General features: G+C 40.3%; 2 protein-coding genes across 5 annotated transcripts; one reads left to right on the top strand and one right to left on the bottom strand.

The window, feature by feature from the left end:
- The first annotated feature begins 119 nt into the window (after positions 1–119).
- LOC124296787 (dynein light chain Tctex-type protein 2B-like) lies at positions 120–21,653 on the top strand. Of its 3 annotated transcripts, XR_006906457.1 has the most exons (6): positions 120–441; positions 522–655; positions 743–876; positions 1,078–1,224; positions 20,463–20,638; positions 21,343–21,653. XR_006906457.1 is itself a non-coding variant. In XM_046747140.1 (4 exons), the coding sequence occupies exons 1-4, from the start codon at positions 251–253 to the stop codon at positions 1,123–1,125; spliced, it is 507 nt and encodes a 168-aa protein (XP_046603096.1). In that variant the 5' UTR covers positions 120–250; the 3' UTR covers positions 1,126–3,091. The 3 variants fall into 3 exon arrangements, 1 of the variants encoding a protein (XP_046603096.1); XR_006906456.1 differs by having other exon boundaries at positions 20,463–21,653; XM_046747140.1 differs by lacking the exons at positions 20,463–20,638; positions 21,343–21,653 and having other exon boundaries at positions 1,078–3,091.
- Positions 2,210–18,620, bottom strand: LOC124296785 (soluble scavenger receptor cysteine-rich domain-containing protein SSC5D). 2 transcript variants are annotated; one of them, XM_046747137.1, is made up of 13 exons: positions 18,292–18,620; positions 11,858–12,021; positions 11,600–11,729; positions 11,079–11,196; positions 7,847–7,934; positions 6,269–6,320; positions 5,867–5,969; positions 5,676–5,769; positions 5,128–5,536; positions 4,793–5,049; positions 4,209–4,693; positions 3,876–4,094; positions 2,210–3,726 (listed from the first exon to the last, which is right to left on the bottom strand). In XM_046747137.1, exons 2-13 carry the CDS (start codon positions 11,979–11,981, stop codon positions 3,592–3,594), a joined length of 2,214 nt encoding a protein of 737 aa, XP_046603093.1. In that variant the 5' UTR covers positions 11,982–12,021; positions 18,292–18,620; the 3' UTR covers positions 2,210–3,591. The 2 variants fall into 2 exon arrangements, with proteins under 2 accessions (XP_046603093.1, XP_046603092.1); XM_046747136.1 differs by lacking the exon at positions 18,292–18,620 and adding an exon at positions 15,441–15,517.
- Positions 21,654–22,231: the final 578 nt, after the last annotated feature.

The following is a 22,231-nucleotide window of genomic DNA, read 5'->3' as shown; positions in this document are numbered from 1 at the left end:
AGTCTTTTTATCCATCACGATTATAACAATGCAACGAACAATTTAAAGAGCATAACGCGTATGGTGTATATGCGAATTAACGTTTGAAAATTCCGCCAAGACTCGTAATGATAGTCCCAGGTTTCGTCAACAGATGGCGCAACACTCGCATGGTTACTTGGCAACGAGCTGCGTTTGTTTTCACAACCTGTCACAACCTCAAATGTTCTGCCAAAGTGCCTGACATCGGTCGAGACAGCAAAACGAAGAAATGGAAAGCAAAGATGCGGATAATGCAACCACGTCTCCGCAATCGGAACATCAGTCCGAGGACGAGGCAGAAGGTGGAGAGTATGAAGGCGAGAGAAAATCCGACGCAAATTTCGGTGGGCTGGAGGGTTCGGAGCAAGCACAGGCGGCTGCACTGCCAACTTACCAAATTCGACCACCACTTTCTGAGAAGTAAGAATAACTGTGTATTAAAATAATGAGAGACTGATAGTTTTTGCCTCTACTGACACGCGTCTGATGCTTGTTAACAGATTCAAACCTATGAGCGCAAAAGAAGTTATACACAATGTACTTTCCGATCAACTCTCTACGAGAGTTTATGATCCGAAAGAGGCGCGCAAATGGTGTAAAGAAATTGCTGATACCATTAGAGACAAAGTTAAAGGTTTGTTGCAAATGTTCTTGTTTGTTTGGAAATGCTGTTTTCATTTTGACGCTAACTGAACCTCCGTTGTGATTAATCCTTTTTCAGATTTGAAATTTAAGCGATATAAGTATATAGTCAATGTCGTAATGGGAGAGCATCGTGGTGCTGGCGTTAAAATGGGCACCAGGTGCATATGGGATGCCGAAGCTGATAGCTATGCCCACGACAATTTTTTGAATGTAAGATATTTTTTTCACACTTCACTTATCACAAAGTATTTCGTCTAACCTGAAATTGCTCAGAATGAAAAATTGTCAGAGTTTATTTTTTATATGAAATTAGATATGGAGATATTTCGGCATGGAATTTTTGCCACAAAAACATGGAAACAGGTCTTATTTAACATACGTTTTTATGAAATGTGAATTTACTTATTTCAGGAGTCTATATTCTGTGTCGCAGCAGTTTACGCTGTGTATTATTACTGAAGTTTTTGCAAGTGGTTCATACTTGGAAGTTTCGATTATGGATGAAATGAGATTGTGTGGGTGACGTATAATTCTTAGACCCTGAGCATATACCTAGAGGTACGTCACTATTAAGTTCTACGATTATGGGCGCTGCATGATCTTATCGGTTTCATATCAAGATACTTACTTATTGTAGGGTTTTTATATCCTTTTCTATTTTAAATCATACATCTGTGTGAAATAGCCAAAAAGTACAAATTGCGCGTATTATTTACATTTTAAATATGACATTATCTATCTAGAATGGTTCCATTCGTCATTATTTTTCTCAGCATTGCTAGTCTTGCTTCCTCACATGTCACATATAACGAAAATGAGCTTTTCAGTTTGGATGCCTTAATTGGTGACAAGTTGAACAAATTTTAAACAGGGTAAAAAACTAAGTTGAGTGTAATTAGAATCGTAGTCGTGCATCGAGGTTCAATTATTATTAAACCTGTATTAAATGTGTCGCGGGAAAATGATGCTAGCTCAGAATGATGTAAGTAACATTTTAAAACATGAAGAATTGAGACTTTTTCTTTCGCGCTTTCTCATCTCCGCACCATTTATTTTACTTGGATTGTACTTGGAGGAAAAACGCTATCCACAAAACACTTGCAGTTGTAAAAATTTGGTCGACCATTTATGTTTTTATATTTACTATTTTACTGTACCGAGGCTAAGGGTGTAAGTCTTTTTGATCCAAGATTTGCATTGTTGTTAGGAGTGTGGAGAATGCCGATATTCTCAAGAATAACGTTATGACGAGAATTTAAGACAATGCATCATATATTTGCGTATTTTGTTGCTGGTAAAAATTCCTGATATTTTCTGTTGATATTCTACGAGATTCACCTCTCAGTCGGTCATTTATAATAGGTACTTTGGAATATTTACGTTGAAAAAGCGAAAATATAAGTAGTGATTAGAAATAGCAGTCAGTTTATTGATACATGTGTGCGTGTGTGTGTATGTATATATGTATATATTAGATTATATTACGTTAAAGTATTCATACATGCTCACGCTAGTTATGGCATTGCGCAATATATGTGGTTTCTTCTGTTTCTTTTTACAAACATACCTGCGACTATTAAGCCGGTCAATTATGTTTCCGGATATACGTACATATATGTATATATACATATATACACACACACACACACACATATATATATATATATATATATATATATTATTTCGCTTATATACGATTACAACCATTAAAATTATTATAGCACCATAATTCACGGCTCTTTAATACCATGATAATACGTGTATCCTTTTTGATTTTTTATGCAATATTTACCTCATTGCTTGATCTTCTTTTTTTTAATTTTTGTGAAAAACGGTCAAGTAAGGTAAATAAAATAATGGTATAGTCAATTTGCGTTTTCTTAAAGACTACGGACTCGTTGTTAATTAATTAGTAAATAAAATAATACAAAATATATATTGGTAATCAATAATTATAGTAATTATATGTATAATTTTCCTAACACGCGATTGACGCGTGGTTTTGAATGTAAAAACAATTCGTTACAGAATTCGGATCAGATCTGCAAGTGTATATTCATTGTGTGTGTATATACGTATATTTATGTGTAACAGTGTAAGTAAGTGGTTTTTGCACGTTTCGAGAAAATGATATTAGAACGGGTACTCGTGTATCTTGCTTGCGAAACTGCCAGTTTAGATACTAGTTAATGAGTATTTTAAATAATATTATATTACATACAAAGTTTAAAACAACTGGGAATCACTTAAAATATTTCATAAAATTAAATTGAAAAAAACAATGGAGAGAAAGGTGTTACGTATCGTAATCTCAAACTTAAATAAAATAAATCGGTTAATGTTCACACTTTGTATGTGTACATATTTGTATTAACGTCGGGTTTTGCTTGAACTTTTTGGACGAAGAAATCAAAGTAATTATGAAGAAAAAACTTTTCCCAAGCCACGGTATGACCTCATTGTGCGATTTTTTATTTTTATACATAAGGTCAAAGAGTAACATCATCCTGGGCTTACAGATATTTAGTCTAAAATTTATCGAATTTTCGTCCACAAAATTTTTCGCTATCTTGCCACTTTTCGCATTATTCATTTATTACTGTGAAATTTTTACTAAACTGTTTTGTACGGTTGATGGTACTGGACTGATTGAAAGGTAAAATCTTGTATAAAACTACGAACATACGTATAGAATCAAAATCACTCAAAATAGGATTAAAAGACTAAGTTTTTTTTTTTAGAAAACACCACGCGATTATGTTACTACGGCGGTTACGACATCTTGGCGTACATTTGAATGTGCACCAACGAAAGTGAACTTTTACGAGAGATATAACGAAACATAATATTTTTTACTGAGGTATAGAATTTACGTCGCTGTAAAATTTACATTAATTTATATATACTTTGATAATTACGCGACGCCTACATAATTACGCAAGGCATAGCGCAGCACAGTGGCAAACAAACCGGAACTACGGCTCCTCCGCTACTGCTTTTGCTTTTGCTTTTACTCGATGCTTCGTATTCGTATTTACCTTTACCCTTCTGCCATCCTCCCTGTAACCAATTTGTAAAAATGTGAATATCCATAAAGTCTCTGCATTTTGTTCGTAGTTGGATTACTTGCCGAAAATTTGATTGGTAAAAATTTGAAAATCATGCAGGAAAATTTGATTTCTACTTAATGTTCAGAAGTAAATACTCACGCTAGACTGCATCATAGCTCCGCCAGACTCTTCCTTCTTGGTGAATTCGGCAGATCCTGGCGGATAGTAAACGGGAGGTCCGGCATAATTTTTGCTCTGGACTTTCGGAGGCGTATGCGGCACGAAATCGACATCTTTCTTTGGATTACTAGGGTCAGAAGATTTTTGCAACTTCTGCTGGTCTCTCTCTTTGTTAGAAATATCAGCCAGTACAACCCGCTAGAACGTAAAAAGCGATCAGTGATTAGTGTCGAAATAAACTACTCCCCACAACATTTATATAGTTTCACTATTGACGATCCGTCCAATATTTTTACAGCGATTCCGTCTTACCTCCGTGTCCGAGAAGGAAGCCATAAGGTCCTCCAACTTGTCAGGTGGTCCATGTCCGTTGCTGGGCGTTTGCGGCTTCGCGTTTGCCGGATAAAGTTGAACGCCACTCGTGGGGAACGGTTTCGGCAGAAGAACCTCGTGATCGTCAGGATATTTGTTTGGCGGAATGGTCGTCGTGGTGTTGGAGTACTTGTAAATCGTCGTGTTCGTCGGCTGAGGTGGATTCGTCTGCGGAGGTGCAACGGTGTAGTAATTTACCGTCGTGTGGCTCGGTCCTTCCGGCCTCTGATGATCGGGACCCGGGTATTTGTGTGCAGGTTCATTGGGATACGGTCTTCCCTCGTAATATTCCTGGCTTCTGTTTATCGTCGTAGTCGTGTGAGATTCGGTTTTCGGCGCTGGCTGATTTTGGTATATGATAGTCGTCGTGTTGGTTCCGTGATCCGGGCGGTCGGTATCCGGACCATAACCAGGGCCGTGTGGACCTGAAAAAAGTGTAGACCACGAAGGTCGGTCACTCGCGAAATTCATCTCGTCGACGATACGGTCTGAAATAAGTAGTCGGTTAGAAAAATCGTGCGTACCGCTGTTCGGGCTGCGGGGTCCATCCCCGTTCGGATAGGTTCCATTAACTTGGTAGTACTTCTCGTTCCTGGTCACAGTTGTCACTGTTTCGTTGTTACTCGGAGGCGGCCCGGTGTGATAAACGATGGTATTGTTAACTGGTTTCTGGACCGGACTACCAGGCGGAAATCCACGTTGCTCCTCGTGGTAGTACTTGGCCTCCTTGTGCAGGCTCGACGTCTTGGTCGTCGTCTCCGGTGGCGGTGGACTGGCGTATCTGCGAACCAATGAATTACCTTCAAACTCCACTCTTCCCCAACTTCCAAAGCCCAAGTCGAAGGTTCCAAACACCTACCTGATTTGCGTTCCCGGTCCATCGGGTGACGGCACCTGGTAAGTGACCGTCTGTCCCGGAAGTGTGGAATTGGTCACCTTCTGCGTATGGATGGTGTAGCTTTTGTCGTTACTTCCTCCACGCGGCAGGGTGTAAGTTATCGTCTGATCGCCGGGCAGCACAACCCCTCTCGGCAGCGTGCTTCCGTGGATGTAATTTTCGGGCGAGCCGGGAAGTTCGTAGGTGTAAGTTTTCACGGTCGTTGTTACTTTGGTATTCGGACCGGGTGCCAGATTTATCGGCACTGCTGCGTTTGGCGATGGTACCGGGATGTACTCGATGTTTTCGACTTCCTGCGGGGCGTTCAGAGTCTGGTTTTTCCTGATTGTCGTCACGGTACTTTGTACGGGTCTCGGGTCAACGTGGTAGCCTGAAACGTGTCGAGTTTATTGCGAATCTCAAGTAATCGGAGCCGAATGCTACACGAGTAGGAAAAAAAGCCGTTCCGGAGAACTCAACGCGCTAGCATGAATGGCATGCCTGTAAAGTAATTCGAGATCAGTACATACTTGACGATTCCTGTACGTATGAAACATCGCGCTGCTGGCTTGCAGGAAGAGGAGACGTTTGCCTCGACCTGGATGTAGAAGAAGTGTCAAATAACTGTGGGATTGAGAAAAATGGGTCAATTCGTTGCTCACAGTCGGTAGTCTACCCTGTTTTTCAAGTACTTGGTCACCCTCGGTTTTTACTCTCTTACCAGTTCTCTGTTTACGGTCGAAGTCTTGCCAGGCGGATCGGGACTGCGATGACGTCTAGTCGGATGCGATTCTTCGGTATAACTTCTGTCGCGAATTTCTTCACTGAAATACACAAATTTCCTTACTCGTTGGATAATTTACCACGGAAATATCGGTCAGAATACGACAGATTCGGTACAGTGTGAGATGAGCATATCTAATTGTGTGTAAACTAACGACACTGTTTGGCACTAATCCACAGAGCTACGTGAGTAAATCCAAGTAGAATCGAGCAAGGTTTTTCGTTGATTTATCGTTGCTTTTCTTGGTGCGAAGTTTTGTCTAGAGCTTCTGCAGTAGTTTCTTTTTTTTCAGTTTCCTTTTTGTTTTTTGTACCGTACGTGTTTCGACGTAATACTCACATCATAGGAGGGCCAGTTGCGTTGAGAACGTTTTCCGACATTGCCCACGAGTCTGGAAAACGGAAACATTAATGTAACAACGGTATTGTGACGATTTCCATGTACGCAACACGAGGTTGGTTAGAATTGCAGCGTTACCATATTCGGAAACAATTAGACTGTTCGTTTGAATAAGCGGATGTGCATGGTGGGATGTCTAATAACCTCAAGTCGTACCATTACAAAGTGCAGAGCTGATCTTAGGACCAGGGACTCATTTTCCTGTCAACTGCATGCGTGCAGGTCTTTCAATCGCTTCTCTACAACAAGTGGCGACATTTTATGACTATCGGCTAGCTTGAATCTCGATTCGTTCGAATTGCTGCACTTTTTCGTGAAACGTTAATAGTTCCCCTGAGAGATGGAAAATAGCCCCGCGTAGCCTTGTGCTGCAAAATTCCATTCACAGCGAGATCGCAGTCTCCGGTTCGTATCTCGTTGAAGCGGTCACGGAGAAATCGGGTCATCCATAATCGGGCCTAATATGGCAGTGCCACTTACGCGCTGGCTGCTGTTGCTGCTGGCTCTTTGACGAGCGGCAAACGGCTCTGATTGTCGGACCGCGATGTTGTTTACCCCTAACTGCCTTTTATCTTATGCTAAATACCTGCGTCGATAAGCTGTTTAGTCGGATGAAAATGATCATTTGATAATCTGGTTCGCCTTTGTCTCAGAGCCGGTTATTCGGCACGGTTGATACTTTGATACCTTTGGTGATAATTCCCGAGAGTCATTCCGCTAATGATACGCCAGATTATCGCGGTATCAGGATTTGCGCTCGGGCGAATGCCTGCTATAAAGCCAGGTTCCGCGATTCGCAAAATTGACGATTTCGCAGCTCATCCAGACTTTTTGCTTATGCAACGTCGCAACTTGAACCGAAAAGAACGACCCATTCGCGTACGGAAAATGGAGAAAATCATCGAATTCGTTGCACAAATACTTGCTGATATTTGCGAGTTTGTATATATTTATTCTTCGTAACGTTGTGCTTTCTTTCGCGTCGCGCAATTTTCATTATCTAATCTTACATCCTCGGTGTATTGCAGCAATGCAATAATGTATAATTTGCGTAATTACATAAAGGCGATATAGAATTTGGACATCTTGATTCTGCGACGAGGCATTTTTTCTCCTCTTTCGTTATTGTTTCGGCGTAAAGTTAGTACAATATTACATCGATCCTCTGTAATCTAATCTTCCACTCGACTTTGTCTGATATAATATATTATACAACGTGTAGTTCAGATAAAATTTAGTCGCATAAAAATATGTATACGTATATGTCGAGGAGCGTATTCTTGGTCAAGTTTTTCTTCCCTCTGATAGCGTAGCGATATGATTATTCTGCGTATCGCTGTGGTTTCAACCTTCCGACGAAAATTTGTTACACGGTATAAATAAATCGGTTCTCGTGTAAACGCAGAGGCGAGATTTTTTTGACAGAAGAAAAAGAGAGATTTTTTGACACGACAGATGACCAGCTAGATAGATATGTTTCTAACGCGATTTAATTTTCAAGGTAAATTTAAAACTCACCACCGTCTCTCGGGCTGCCATCGAGGTTCGTCTTGTATTGATAAGACACCTGTTTGTACGCTACTGTCTTGCTCTGCCCTGGTTGAACCTGGAACGAGAGAAACAAAGCCTATCAAAGTATCGTTACAATATTAATAACAATAATCAGTGATTGGTAATCGGATTAATTTCATTACAATGATAACTAGCTCAATGTCAGCTGCGTATCTTTGCAAGTAGCAATAATAAAATCGCGATCAAAAATCTAATCACACCGATTTTATAATCAATCTTTCGTGCAATGCGCTTGTCGTTGTTAATTAAGATGACAGCCTATTAGTATTGCGCACCCTGTAAATACTTTGCACGCATGTAGAGAAATACCGAAACGTTGCCCAAGCCCGATGCCCTCATCGCGTGCAATAAACTACGCAATAACTAGAATTATCGACGAAGATCGGAGGTCGAAGGCGCGGCTGCCGAAGAGTCGGAAAAATTCAACAAACGTAGGGGAAAAATGGGTAAGCAAAATTAGACGCGCAGCCGGCTGCCTCGGAACATTCGATAACCAAAAATAGTCGCGTTTTACGATTGCCAGCGGCTAAGTAACGATCTTTCCTATCTCTTGTACGTATAAACTTTTCTCACACATTTATAAATCCGGCATGATCCACGATTCGATATACGCGTTAACAAACACGTTTGAAAATAGAAGGAGATAAATCGTACAGAGAACTTTTTATCTCCATTTCTTGAGTTCTGTTACGATTTTAGAGGCCTCCTAAACTCGTCAAAATTCTCCGAACCTCAATCAAATCAAAGACATCTCTTGCTGCCATATGTCAGTCTGCAGTAACGAAAAATCGTCATAATATACACTGTTGAAAAAATTCAACCAAATATAAATTGTTACATTTTTGTTAGTAAACATGACGCAAATTTTTCTAATTTCAACATTTAAATTTTCACATCAAGATTCGATTTGTAATTTGTACTTTTTCTTTCATTGAATAATACGTTAAAAAATGGTTAAATCAATCGGACAATTTTAATGGACATACTGGGACATATTCTTGCGGGTAGTTAGAAATTTCCTATTTTATTTTGTATTGTGTATAATTTCTCCAAGTTATAATTTACTTAAGATGTAACACGCATCGTCGAAAAGATCCTACGTACATACCTCGGACACCTAATTTTATGATAGATAAAAAAATTTGAAAAATAATCAGGAAAGGTGATTCGCGATCGATGAACGACGCCGGCGTGTTTCCGGTGCGTTTCCCCGCATTATGCAGCATTTAGTTGTTAAACACGGTTTGTGAAACTTTGACGGCCGGGATGTTGGATCCCTTTTAAGGGCACGCGACGTTTCGAGGTATGTATAAATTTCCCCTGAACAGGCGGTCAACTCCTACGACATAGGTTACAGGCACGGAATCTCCGCTGTAAAACAGCCGCGTTTTTTTCACCGCTTCCATTCCGGCGTGGAATTCAATGGAATTTAATCAGTTAGCGAGCGATCCGCCAACGCAGCTTGACGTATCAACGTAACGCATAACGCAAGGCAAAGAGGTAGCGAGTCCAGTCGAGTCGGCCCTCTGATATGTACCACTTGACTCTGGTCTTATAAGGTGCGCCACAGAACTCAGATCTACCCACACAACGCTCTCCCATTACTTACTACACTGGGAGCAACCGCGAAAGAAACACCGTCGACGGTCGAAAATCACGCGAGAATAACCGCACCACAAATTTGGCTCGCGGTCAAAGGGATTCACGCGTGTTACGGTCTGCTATTCGACGGATAAAATTATTCTACGTATCTATGAAATTTAGATCATTTTTTTTTTTCATCCGGACGGCCACTGGTCAGGAGTTTTTTGAAAACTTGGAAATGTCACGGAATTCTGAAATTCTGGAACAGTGACGCAAAATTTCAGGGATTTTAACGGAAAGTCAAGGAATCGTTTACTGTACGTTGTTGTTTTTTTTAAGCTTTGGATAAATTAGATCCAATGCCAAAATTTTTTTTTTCACCATCGCCGGAAGATTCTCTTCAAACTTTGAATATTCCTAAACATTATCTTACAAATAATTGAGCGCATCGGCTAGATGGGATGGTGTGATCCAAATGACAGTTCGGACTTTCGTCGACAAAAAAGAAAATGCGTATATTTAATCAATTTATCCGAATTGGTCAGGGAAAATTACAAGATCTTTGTCTGGAGAACCTGAAAAAATCAGGGAATTTCTTGATTGAGATTTAGTGGGCATCCTGTCTCATTTTTCATCTTCATACATTTAGCTGTTGTCAATTGCAGTAGCTGTGCAGCTTAAAGCTTTCAGGTGTATTCGAATTTTACATATTTCCGGAAAACAATCATTGATGGTGTTCGGATTCGACTCGTAAGCTTGCGATTTTCCGTACAAACCACAGATTATCTGCAAGATTGTAAATTTGGAATTTATTTGAACCTACCAATTACCCAAAAAAGGTTTACGAGGGGCGGAGACCGACTGCCTCTTGAATTTACATGCAAGTGGGCATAAGGACGCTTTATTCATTTGGCCCAAGGTTGCAGGACCGCCAACGCTTCTGGAGCTTTATAACCCGAGTAATGGCTTTTTTACGAGCACTGATTGCACCAAGGTTGTTTCGAAAATACTTCTTTCACTCCGTAACATACGCGTGCGTGAATTTATCACCATGGGATTGTTTCCAAGATTGTTCACCCCTTTAACCGAAGCTTCTCTGTAAGCTTTTACTCTATGTTTTACGATTCGCTTAAACGAGTACTCGATAGTCCTATTTTATTACTTCCATATTTTTCTTGCTATGGATATAAATGTTTCTGTTTTTTATTGTCGCGTGTTTACAGATTCACATTTTCTCGCCACAGCGAGACTGCGGTATATTATTAAAACTCTGCAACGCTGTATTATTCTCTCAAAGCCTGCAGGCGAATAAGGTCATCAAGTTGTGAAAAAGAGACTTGTGATACGTGTTTGAAACGTTTTGTATCATCGTCATCCCATTTTTATGCGCGACGCGAATCTTTCGCGATCCGTTGTTTCGTCACATTTTTCACACATTGCACGGTCGATTTATTGATATTCAATCAGAACTTCCCTATGTGCATAACTCTGAAAGAGAACCGTTTGGCAATGGTCGTATTTTTTTTGGGAACAATTGTTTATTCAATCGGAGTCGTCGTCGGAATTCTTTAGTAATAAAAACGCGTTCACTCACGTTCTGCAGTTCGGCATCGAGAATTTCGAGACCAGGAATTCCGCTGACTGCGCCACTGTTTCCAGTCGTCACGTACTTTTCTGTTGTTGTTGTTGTCGACCTCGTTGGCGAGATGGTACTGTAACGATACGAATGAAATTCGTGCGTCAAGAATCGAGCGAATCGAGGAATAAAAATAATCATTCTCATCGCCTCTCTTACTTTGGTGTCAACTTGTACAATTTAATGCTCATTTAACTAAAAAAGTAGAGTAAACCTCAGAAACTGATTTTGCGTTGCAACAACCAAAAAAGGATCGACGATGGCGCAAAATGGTTAGGCGTACCTCGTTTTTCGTAATCCCAACAGTATTCAAACAGTTTTTTTTCAACGATACCTGTTTTACTCAATTTTTCTAGTTACCGTAGCAAATGAAATTTTTCTCAGTGTAGTATTCCATCGATTCCATACGTGCGAAACGCGTTTACACAGTGAGTTTCCGGTTCGTTATCGCCGATTGAAATTCTTTCCCCAGTACTCACCGACCCTCGGATACGATCCTCGTAGTGTTCGCAGGTGCTCTGTATTCAACCTGCGGGGAAAGGGCTCGCCCTCCGCGAACGGGAGTCGCGCTTCGCGAAACGCTGGTTTGCAGGTCCTCCAGCAGCGCGTCTGAAACAATAATGTGCGAAAAATGTGATCGAAGAGTCAAAGCTCACTGTCTGATGCTGACAGTGATCGGCGAGCATCGCGATTCTCCGTCGATCGAGCTTTATCGCCGTTTTTCATTTCCAGCTCACCCAAATTGTTCTCCAGGTTGCTCGCCGTTGTTGACGAGTGGTTGTGGTGAATCTGACCATGTCCTCCACCGTGGCTAACGATTTTTCGACTAACGTGCGAACTCTCTCTGACCGTCGACGCCATCGCGCAGTTCCTCTTCGCAGGATCTGGTCGATTAAGGATTCTGCAAGTTGCAAAAAAGTAGGGATTTTTAATCGTCCTAAGATCGTTAAGGCGTATTTTTTAGACAGTTGATTAGCTATGTCCGTAAATCGACTAAGAAACTATTTTACCGAAACTAAATCTAATTCTTCGTTCATTATTTTCTTTTTTTTTGCTTACGTGTATTCGGAATTCGCGTGTCTCTGAGAACCCGTTAAAAGAGCCCAGCTTTCATGACTTCTATGCGGCGAAATCGCTTCGCACCTTTGGTTTACATTTACGTACGTAATACATCACGGGAGGTGCAGTTTCATGTTTCTTAAATTTACAATTTCGATGTATGGGTTAACGCTGGAGCTGGCATTTGAAAGAATTTGCCGCAACCGTTTCCATCGTTCTTTCGTAAACGTCGATTACGCTGCAAGTGTCGGGACAGTGCGTAATTGGCGCGATATTAATTTGTTCGACTGACGTGAACTTTTTCTCTTTGCAATGCGGACGCCGCGGTTTTTTAGCGAACATTCCGCGTCATCGCCGCGATGATCCGTCGTACATATAAAGCAACAATCGTGTGGCACGCTGTCGTTTAGCTAGAAATAATAATTGTCCTTCGTGCAGATGTAACCGTCTGCAATTACGTAATAATAACCTCAGAGAGTCATCTGCCTTATTGCGGTGCGGTCATATTTATAAGTAACAATACCGATGGAACAGCGCGTATCTATCCTTAAAAATAACCGCAGTGTAATCGATTTGGTGTTCATTGTCGGAACGCTGTACCCGATATTCATTCGTTTCGATATGGGTCAATCATTTATTAATAGAAGGTGCTCGTGAATATCTTTGCCATGATCTGTTAATTAATTTTCAGAAACAAAATCTATGTTATTTTTCCACTAATTATCGGATTCGATGATTGGATTAATTACCCCGAAAACTTTACGTTTACGAAATTCCGTATGAGAAGGTTTTGTACACCGAACAAATTATACCTTTAAACTTACAAAGAAGGTATCCCATTTCTTTTTTAATATGTTACAGTAGACTAAAAACTAAGCGACAGGTATTTATTTATTTTTTTCATCCGCCATTCAACACTTCAAGTGGGTGAAACGTTAAAGCATGTCAAGGGGCAATTTGACAGTTTCACCCACAAGATTATAATATGTTTTAATCAATCCAACTGGCAAAGTTTCCACATAACGAGAAATGAAAAGTGTTTTTCAATTTTCTCAATTCAAAAAAAAAAAAAAAAATTTGAATAAATTACTCTACGGAATGCATTAATTTAGCGTAGTGCGTACTAACGATACGTAGAATATCTTCTGATCTTACAAGTTTAGCGATAAGTCGTAAATACGACGATTAGAATTTCCTCTGGACAAATAATACTTGTAACCCAATACCGGTACCTTTGGCCAACAATGAGAAAGCCTGCATTGTGAGGATTTACTCGCGAGTAAAAACTTGAATGAACGTTTCGTGCAGTTCGTCGTCACTCAGCCAGGATATCGCTTCAATCTTACATCGAGTAACAAAATCCAGAAACGTGTTACTGCAAGTGATAAATCGGACACCGCGCGAGGCACGACGAGTATAATCATCGCTGTTTGTACCACTGTCTAAGTATATTGTGCACACCAACTCGACTAGTGTATTCTACCTCGAAGTTACACTAATTAGGAGATAAACATTACACATGATAGCAATTTGAACGAGAGTTCGTTAAACGTTTCCAGGATGTAATTAACAGGCAGTACAATTTGTGTCCAGCTAGATATCACTAAAAGTGGAATAATATTTTTTGGCATAGCACGCGGTTTGGGTCGAGAACTGGTCGGATATCAATTAGACGCGTTGAAATCTCCGCATATCGTCGCGGAACTTGCAACTGCACGTGAAACGTCTCGACTTCTGTGATTTTTACATTTTGCCTCGTTCGTTTTTTCTTTTTTCGCTTCTACCAGCTACGAAGAAATCAAACTTGCGTTTCAAATATTCTGAGAGAGAAGAAAATCGGCCCTCGTTCGTAACAAGAGCAAATATTTGTGCTGATTTTCACGGTATTTCAAGCCTTGGAGTTATTACCGATAATTATAGGGAGTATCAAGCAACAGCTGACCGTTTCATGTAAGAGGTAACGAGTTTGAAATATGCATATTATACGGTTGGAGAAACGAGTCTCTGCAGAACAGTGTAGCCATTACGAAATAAACCGCGGGTTCGCTTTTGGATTTTAGCTCTTGGCTGTCGGCTTAGTTTTGTCATGCCTGGGTTACTTTTAAACTCGGTAGACTGACTCACGGATTATTTTGCGCCGTGAACAACTCTGGCTGCAAAGGTTGTAAAAGAAGGACGAATTAAACTAACAATAAGCGCAGATTCACCCTTCGTTCACGCGCAAGAATAATAAACAAAAAGAAGAAGATGAGAACGATATCGTCAAATTGGCAAAATCTGATAACAAATGGTCATGTCTCTGATATCTATGCGTACAAACGATTCGTTCGACGTTAAACTGTCTTTGGGAGAAAGTCACCAAATTTGTAATATCAAGTCTACAACTGGTCGATTATAATAAATACAATGTATAAAATATTCATATAAACATTGAGAAACCGGTTGAAGAAAAGACAAGCAGACGTTACAAGAAGATCGAAGATGAATATTTTTTTTTCTTCTCCCCCTCTCTTACGAAGACACACAACCTACGTGTAATTTTATTGCTCGTTCGAGTCACTACAAGGACTGCTTTAGTCATTGAAACGTTCGCCTTGGCCTTCGGAATTGTGGTCTCGGTTCCTTTGCATTGGAAATTATGAAGAATGAATCCCGGTGACCCAATTTAAACAACCTTCGCGAATACGTTCGAAATTCAAACTCTTAGTCTAAGTAACCGGAAGGTGCGACCTACGTACGTTAAAACACGTATTTAACGACGACGTTCGCTGTATTAAATTCGCATTGCCCAACACTTCCCGCATTATATAACACGTCATAAACATTCTCAGTTTCCATATACCTACGCTGACAACGGCATTTTTTTTTCTTTGTTTGTTTTAGATGTAATATTTACACCTACAGAATCACTTAAAGGGGAAAAAAAAATAAAATTCGAGAGAACGACAGACGAATAATTTTTGCTCTATGACGAAATGAATTTCTGTCAAATTAATCACCTGAACTGCAGATATCAGGCAGTTATAATTAGCGATTGAGAAATATTCGTCTCGTAGTGAGATATTTTTTATTAATGTATATTATAGGTGTTACGTATAACGTAACAGGCTTACGTACAGCTTTTCATTGCCATATACGTATTTGAGTCAATCGGTTATCGTACAGAGTTGATTACACGTTTGTGTATATACGAGCATGCGAAACACTCGTTACCGACAATCGTCGCCCTACGTGATTCCTCATTTAGTTTCAGATAATTACTTCGTGGTAATCGCCACATCGAGGTCTGACACGTCTTCCGACAAGCGTAAAATAACTAACATCTACGTTATAAATTCCCCGTTGGTGTACGAAGAATCGTCCAGGGGAAAATTGAATAGTTGTGTAAAATTGTGCGTCAACTTTGCGTAACTGATTTTGCGAATTTATAATTTTTTTTCAAGAGAGATTATCACACGCGTATCGTTCTGCTTGACATACGGTAGAAATGATGTTTAGCGTACATAAATAAGTTTGAGTTTGAATCCGCAATATCGCGGTTTCGTGGTTCGTAGTTCCCTCGGCTTGCTTTAGGGTCGGGGCAGTTGATTCTAAAATTAGCGAACGCGTCAGACTGAAATCTTAATATTTACGTGAACCGAATTCAGCACATATCGTCTACACAGACGTACGCGTAGTGAGCATTTTAAACGCGTATTTTCTCTGCTCTTCGTTTTATCATCCGTCGTAAGAATGTCGGCCGGAACGGTTGACCTTCAAACTCGTTTGAAAGTGGTCAAATAGATTTTGCAACTGTGCCTGTAACGCGAATACCGAAGCCATACCGCTCCGGAATACTCAAAAACTCTTCACCCATGATGCATCGTTATATACGTACGCCTTGCGAAATGCAAGTTAGGATTTTCCCTTCACGCGCTGGCGGAATGAATTGTAACACGAGTCTGCAAAAAGAATTATTTTTGACCGTGCGGTTTGTTGGTTGCAGATCTGTGTTATCCGTGAAACGTTTCACAATGGCATTATTTCTAGGTATAATAATTCAGAGTGCAAATCTTCCGATTAAACTTGAATTATTTTGGAACCGATAAATTTGAAACGAGCTATCGTCGACCTCTGACTCTTTCACTGCTGCAAAAAATCGGAAGCTTTTTCTACTTGGCAATTATCGTTGGTCAAATATTACACGCGTTGATCGCCTAATGCGGATTTTGTTTCAGTGTTTTGAGTAACAATACGAATACGCATAGTAAAAAGCTCGCCCATGCAAAGGCGAATTTAATAACCAGTCGTGGCGAGACCCTGACTGGTGTAGTATAAATTTATCGTGGGCGGTGAAGAAGGCTTCTCGCTGTCGTAGGTGGAGCAGCCTGGATTCAAGTTTTTATTTTTACGTATTTACCCGACGTCGTACGATGAAAATATTGCATGATTTTCAGTGGTCGTAGATCAGGATTCAAGAAAGAAAAACGCTCGTCAAATCAGCCCCATTGATCTTATCAAAAATAGGTTTGAAAAAAGGAAAACAAAAGATCACCGGATCATCTCCGACGAAGAAATCGATCGACGAAAAATCAACTCCGTATTATTACAAACAAAAAGGAACAAAAAACTTCAATATCTAGTCGTAACTTTTCTCCGCGAATCCAATGTGAGTATAATATTTATTTCGACTATTTTTTTTCTCTTGGTTTTTCAACTGAACTTACAACGCACTTCGCACGTAATCAATCGGCGATATGCGAATTGAAAACAAATGTGTATTATAATAACCGTTATTGGATTGCTGATCATATCGCCGCGGAAAGTCTAATTGAATAGAATTACACGGAGCTTCGTGACAACGTCGTGTAATCGAAACTGTCGTACGTGCGCGGCATTTTATTTTATACAATTAGATAAAATTAAGAACAATACGTCGATGCTGGATACCAATGTATAATGATGATAATAATAATAATAATAATAATAATAATAATCACATCAATAAAATTGAGTGATTTCGTTGCCGGCATATATCCGATGATGATTCTCTCTCTCTCTCTCTCTCTTCGTCTCGGTGCGCCCTCAAGTCGGTTAAATATAGCTCACCTATATCCTAACTGGGCTTTATTTGCTGTGTTTAAAGGTCCGTACAGACCGAATAAAAACCGGATACATTCACTTTCGGGTCTCAGCGTGCGCCTCCGAGTTGTTAGCCTCGGAGATTATTTTCAGCTCATTTTATGATCTTGAAAGAATCGTGCGGCTCGTTCCCAAAACTCGAGATATCTCCGGCCCGCCGGCAGGCAGACAGCGAGATCATTGGAAGCCTTATGTTATTTATTTATCCCGCTTCTATGTATTCGTTAAAATTTTTCCCACGACGAGTTTTCCCTCGTCTCACCGGATAGGAACCATTTCCATCCAGTTTTCCCCCTTATCTCGGGCCAATTGTCAAGACGTGAAATCTTCTAGCGCGGCGTTATCTTTATCGGCGACAAACCGATCGAGATATCTCCTCGCACACCAGCGATGCTGGGTCTTAATAGTAAAATTATACGGCCTCGTTCTACTCGCCGTGTCTTGGTTCGTAATGATTGAACTGAAATTTAGTGAAAAACTATGCGTGTCTTCTTTTAACTTTAACACCGGGGGGATTTAAAAGTGCAGTAAATTAATGAAAGAGCCGACCGACATGAACCTCGTTGAAATTCCTTCTTTCAAATAAGCTCTTCCTTGAACCTGCACACATTTTTTTGGTTCAACTTTACGATCCCCGTGCATGAGCTGGCGCGTTACAGACTGTACGAACACCGAGATGGAGCCCAAGAGCAATCTCAGGTTTCCTCGACTCGAATGTGCCTCCACATGTGGTAATCCGGCACCGCGTATTAGCATCTTTCGCAGCTTCGTTGCGATTCGTAATTTACGAACACACGGTACACGCGCCTGGGTCTGAAGTTGCGGCTGTTATTAACCTCGGGAAGGAAGTAACTCGCGATTCATATCCTATCACGAATCCATATTAATACTCTAAAACCGCGAAAGAACCGCGTCGTTTTTTAAACACATTACTGAAGAAAAGTCGGTTGTAAAACCGCGACGCGATGCTTGAAAACAGACGCTCACTCACCTCTGTCAAACGTGTGACAAGCGCGTAAGTAAATAATCCGTAGCTTGCACGTTCGCACTTTTGTTATTAATATATCGACACTGACAAGAAACAGAATGAAAATCACCAGGTGTGTAGAGAGACGCGGCGATTTTATACCGGCCAAGTGTTCGTTGCGTGGATACTTTTCTGATTTTACTTAAAATGAAAGAGAGACGCGCGCGCGGCGACAACGAAATTTAAGCTCGAATTCCGCGTCACACGAACCGCAGTCCGCCAACGACTGGATCTTTCTACTTGGCGTTTGGCAGGCTGCTCTCGCCCTCCAAGAGACTAGTAGTGACTGCTTTAAGCCGATGTCAGACGTACCGTATGCAGGTTACATGCGTTATGCGCCCACACGCAGCATCGTCGACTTCGCATTATTCGCAATCCTTGCGGTTTTTCTCAACATAATATCTATTGGTCAGCACATCGGTTGACGCAACGTTTATATTCACGCCGATGAAGATATAACAATTCTCGATACTCGCAATAACAAGTTTCTATCTTGTACGTACGCTGTTTTCACTGTTTTCACTGTTTTCTCAATTTTAATTGGAAAGTACAAAAATGCGTAATTGTGAATTATATATAAATAACGAGGCACAACCGATTCCATCCATTAGAGAATTACGTCCAAGACGTAATGTCGTGTTATTACATCATCGATACCTTGAAAACTTATTCGTACAAACACGTTTTCAAGATGTTCTTAGTGACAAGAATGACAAATCAAAAAACGTTATGTTATGACATATGTATCCGTGAATTTGCACCTACTGACGAATTAATTTTCTATCTTAATCTTCGAAACATTTTATTTTCGAATTTGTAACCCAACAACAACTCGGATACCGTCAGAACGGTAACATCTATTTTCAGCATCTAGTTTCACCGCGTGATTATGAAAACGCCGTGCTAACGGACTTGAGCAAATTCTCCGCGAGCACGCGTTTTTTTGCAAACATATTTCGTAGAAGTTATATTTTTCTTTCAGCTACAGCCCAAGCTGAGTAAATTAAGCATATCCGCTGTTAGCTCGGCAAAGTACTTACACCTATATATACAGACATTCTTGTAAATAGTTGTCTGTACGGCTGTACAGGTATGCGAACAGCTTCGTATCGAGTTTGTGCAAAACTTGTCAAATTGTTTGGCGAGGTGCACTGCGCTTAGTTAATTGTCAGAAGGTTGCATATTCGAAATTCCAGTATGTGCCATAGGTGCGTGAGAGCTTATCTTTTTCGACCCGTGATAAAGCTGTGGACGTAAAAATGTACAGCTAATCTTGACAAATCAATCTTGAACGCTGCACGGGGCGGATATCAGTTGAAATTGTTAACCGATCACGATCGCGTCATTCGATCAATATACGATACAAAGTATTCTACGTTCGCATTCTATTATGGGGTGCATGTTCGGCATGTGTGATAAAATATGCTAATCTACGTAATGTACGCGTATTGTACGGATATATGATAATGCGACGTACCGCCATGCATAACAATATAATGGAACGAAATTTGAATATTCAAATTTCGCGCCATGCGCGTTGAAATCCCGCGTGAGAAAGGGTTTTTCTAATATCGTAGCAAACGTTTTCATTCATCGCAACTATCGTTGTACAACAATTGCACGTTTTTTTTGCAACATGCGGCAAACCTTGACCGTTCATACCATTCGCCAAGCGTGCAGGGTAAAATGTAAAATGATTCACGGTGAACGCATAAAATTTCCCCTCCCTGCTACATTTCGATGAAAATTAATTAAATGTGCACATGACACAAATCTCTCTGTTTTAATTGCCATAAACGGTTCGATACGACGCGACGCGATGACACCGTCGCTATATTACAACCTTGCCTTCTTCAGACCGCAATCTCGTCGTATTCTACGCAACGATCGTTAAAAAGAAATAAATACTACTACTAGGTACGTGCAGTAGTAACGTTTCTATCATTTCACACATGCGTGTTATGTGCCTCCCCCCCTCCAATCAATGAATATCTCGCTCATGCAAGGCGGAACGCTTCGGCTTACCAGCCAGAGGTTAAATCTGCACCGCACGATCATCTCGTATACGTATAATTCACGGTTTCTTTTGTATTATACACATTTGCATGCGCGTACGTATGATACGACGCCTCTAGGTTCGTCCCGACGTCGGGCTGCGGGCAGCTTCTACGAGCTCACCGAGTTTCTCTATTTTCGGAATGTCAACCGACCGCTTCGCCGATGACGTAACCCCGTCGGCGCTAACCTCATCCGCAGCCTGTTCCTGACGTCATCCACCTGTACTGAACGCCAAAACTTGGTCTTCCAAAGGGTACGCTGCCGGTGTAGGTGTAGAAAATTCGAACCTTCCCGAGAATTGATTTCAGCATTTTAATCTCGACGAGATTTTCGGCTGGAGTCTTTGAATCGTATCTCAACGACACTTTTAGATGAACGAATTTTCAAATTTCAAATCGACGCAGAGAAAATTCGAATCGTGATGCACAGGATTTTTACCGAAAATATTTCATTCGCTTCTTTATTTTTTTAACCCATTTTCCACTGCACGGTGATTCAACGTCTGTAATCATCGCCGCGTTGTTTTTGAAGTTGTTTCAGTTTTCGGACATTTTTTATAGAATAGACAGGGTGGCCACACACCGGGATAATCCGGAAAACCTGGAAATCTCAGGGAATTTAAAAGGGGTCACGGAAAACGTGGTATTGTCGGGAGATTGTTAATTTGGTCGTGGAAAAAACTGAAGATATCAGTTCTCCTATCGTGGGAATTAGAAATCATTTTTCAGATGACAAATTTACTTTTTTCTGCCGAGAAAACAAAACTTATATTTATCCTAGGTTCGAATTGAATTTTAACCGAATGTAGAGTTAATAAGCGTTAAGAACGATTTAGGTTTTAGTAACTTACCAGAACTGGGAAAATTTCAGAGAGAACTAGGTTTTAGGTCCTGGAAAAGGTATGGATTTTTTTTCCCAAAAATTTCTGATCACCCAGATAGATTTATGTTTGTATAGCATTGAAGAAACGGCGATTCTTCCATCATATTCCAACTTCGGCGACCTTGGCGTTTAATCGTTTAAGCGCGAGATGAGTACTCTTCACGGCCGTCGCATCCATCAGTCATCATAAACTTCAAACTTCATTGCGCTCAATAAAGTTACATATCCAACGGAATTATGCAGTATTCTATGATAAATCGTGATGACTCTTCGCCAAAATAATTATAACGTTGCGGGAAATCGGCAGCTGGGATAAAACAAATGATTATGAATATATCCTGAATTCATGATCTTACAGTTTCGCGTACATTCTTCAATAATAACGGCTTAATTAACGATCTGGTCCAAATTCTCAACTATTGTAGCAAAGTCGCAATAAATACAAAAATATACTCTCTTTCTATCGAATTTATCAAGCTTCCCGTCAGTTTACTTGCGTAATGCGTTCAAAAAGTAGTTTATCCAATTATCGAGGAATAGCACACCCCTTTACACTGCTTCGTAGCGTCATCTGGCAAATTATTTACGTATCAATATTTAAAAGTTGTGTACAACAAGATTCTATGATAATAAAGCGCCCATTTCATTCCTCAACTATGAAAAAAAAACGCGTGAAAATGGCGATTCTTTTTTTGTTCTACATTGGCATTGGTTTTTTGCGCTGACTTGAAACTATATCGATCTTATCAATCAAGTCACGTGATCATGGTACTTGATCTCAATCATTCCTACCGATGGTTAAATATACGTACGTTCAATTGAAATCTCGTATCATTTTCTGATATAATTTCGCGCATGTTTTATTCTTGCGTTACACACGGGCTTTTCATTTGGCGACGAATTACTTAAATTTTTCATTTTATTCAAACAAATATAATGTAAATACATAATGAATAATACAAAT

Source organism: Neodiprion virginianus, chromosome 1 (assembly GCF_021901495.1).
Source record: "Neodiprion virginianus isolate iyNeoVirg1 chromosome 1, iyNeoVirg1.1, whole genome shotgun sequence".
Taxonomy (NCBI): domain Eukaryota; kingdom Metazoa; phylum Arthropoda; class Insecta; order Hymenoptera; family Diprionidae; genus Neodiprion; species Neodiprion virginianus.
The sequence above is the reverse complement of the archived record's forward strand: the minus strand, read 5'-3'. Positions and strand labels throughout refer to the sequence as shown.

What these genes read in the sequence shown, in the direction of transcription:
- LOC124296787 (XM_046747140.1), top strand. Translation starts at nt 251, where the DNA reads ATGGAAAGCAAAGATGCGGATAATGCAACCACGTCTCCGCAATCGGAA. An exon ending in CGACCACCACTTTCTGAGAA is followed by an intron (nt 442 to 521) that starts GTAAGAATAACT and finishes GCTTGTTAACAG; the next exon opens with ATTCAAACCTATGAGCGCAA. An exon ending in CCCACGACAATTTTTTGAAT is followed by an intron (nt 877 to 1,077) that starts GTAAGATATTTT and finishes TACTTATTTCAG; the next exon opens with GAGTCTATATTCTGTGTCGC.
- LOC124296785 (XM_046747136.1), bottom strand. Translation starts at nt 15,502, where the DNA reads ATGTTAGTTATTTTACGCTTGTCGGAAGACGTGTCAGACCTCGATGTG. An exon ending in TCGATGCCGAACTGCAGAAC is followed by an intron (nt 7,935 to 11,078) that starts GTGAGTGAACGC and finishes CTCTCGTTCCAG; the next exon opens with GTTCAACCAGGGCAGAGCAA. An exon ending in TGGCAGCCCGAGAGACGGTG is followed by an intron (nt 6,321 to 7,846) that starts GTGAGTTTTAAA and finishes TCCGTTTTCCAG; the next exon opens with ACTCGTGGGCAATGTCGGAA.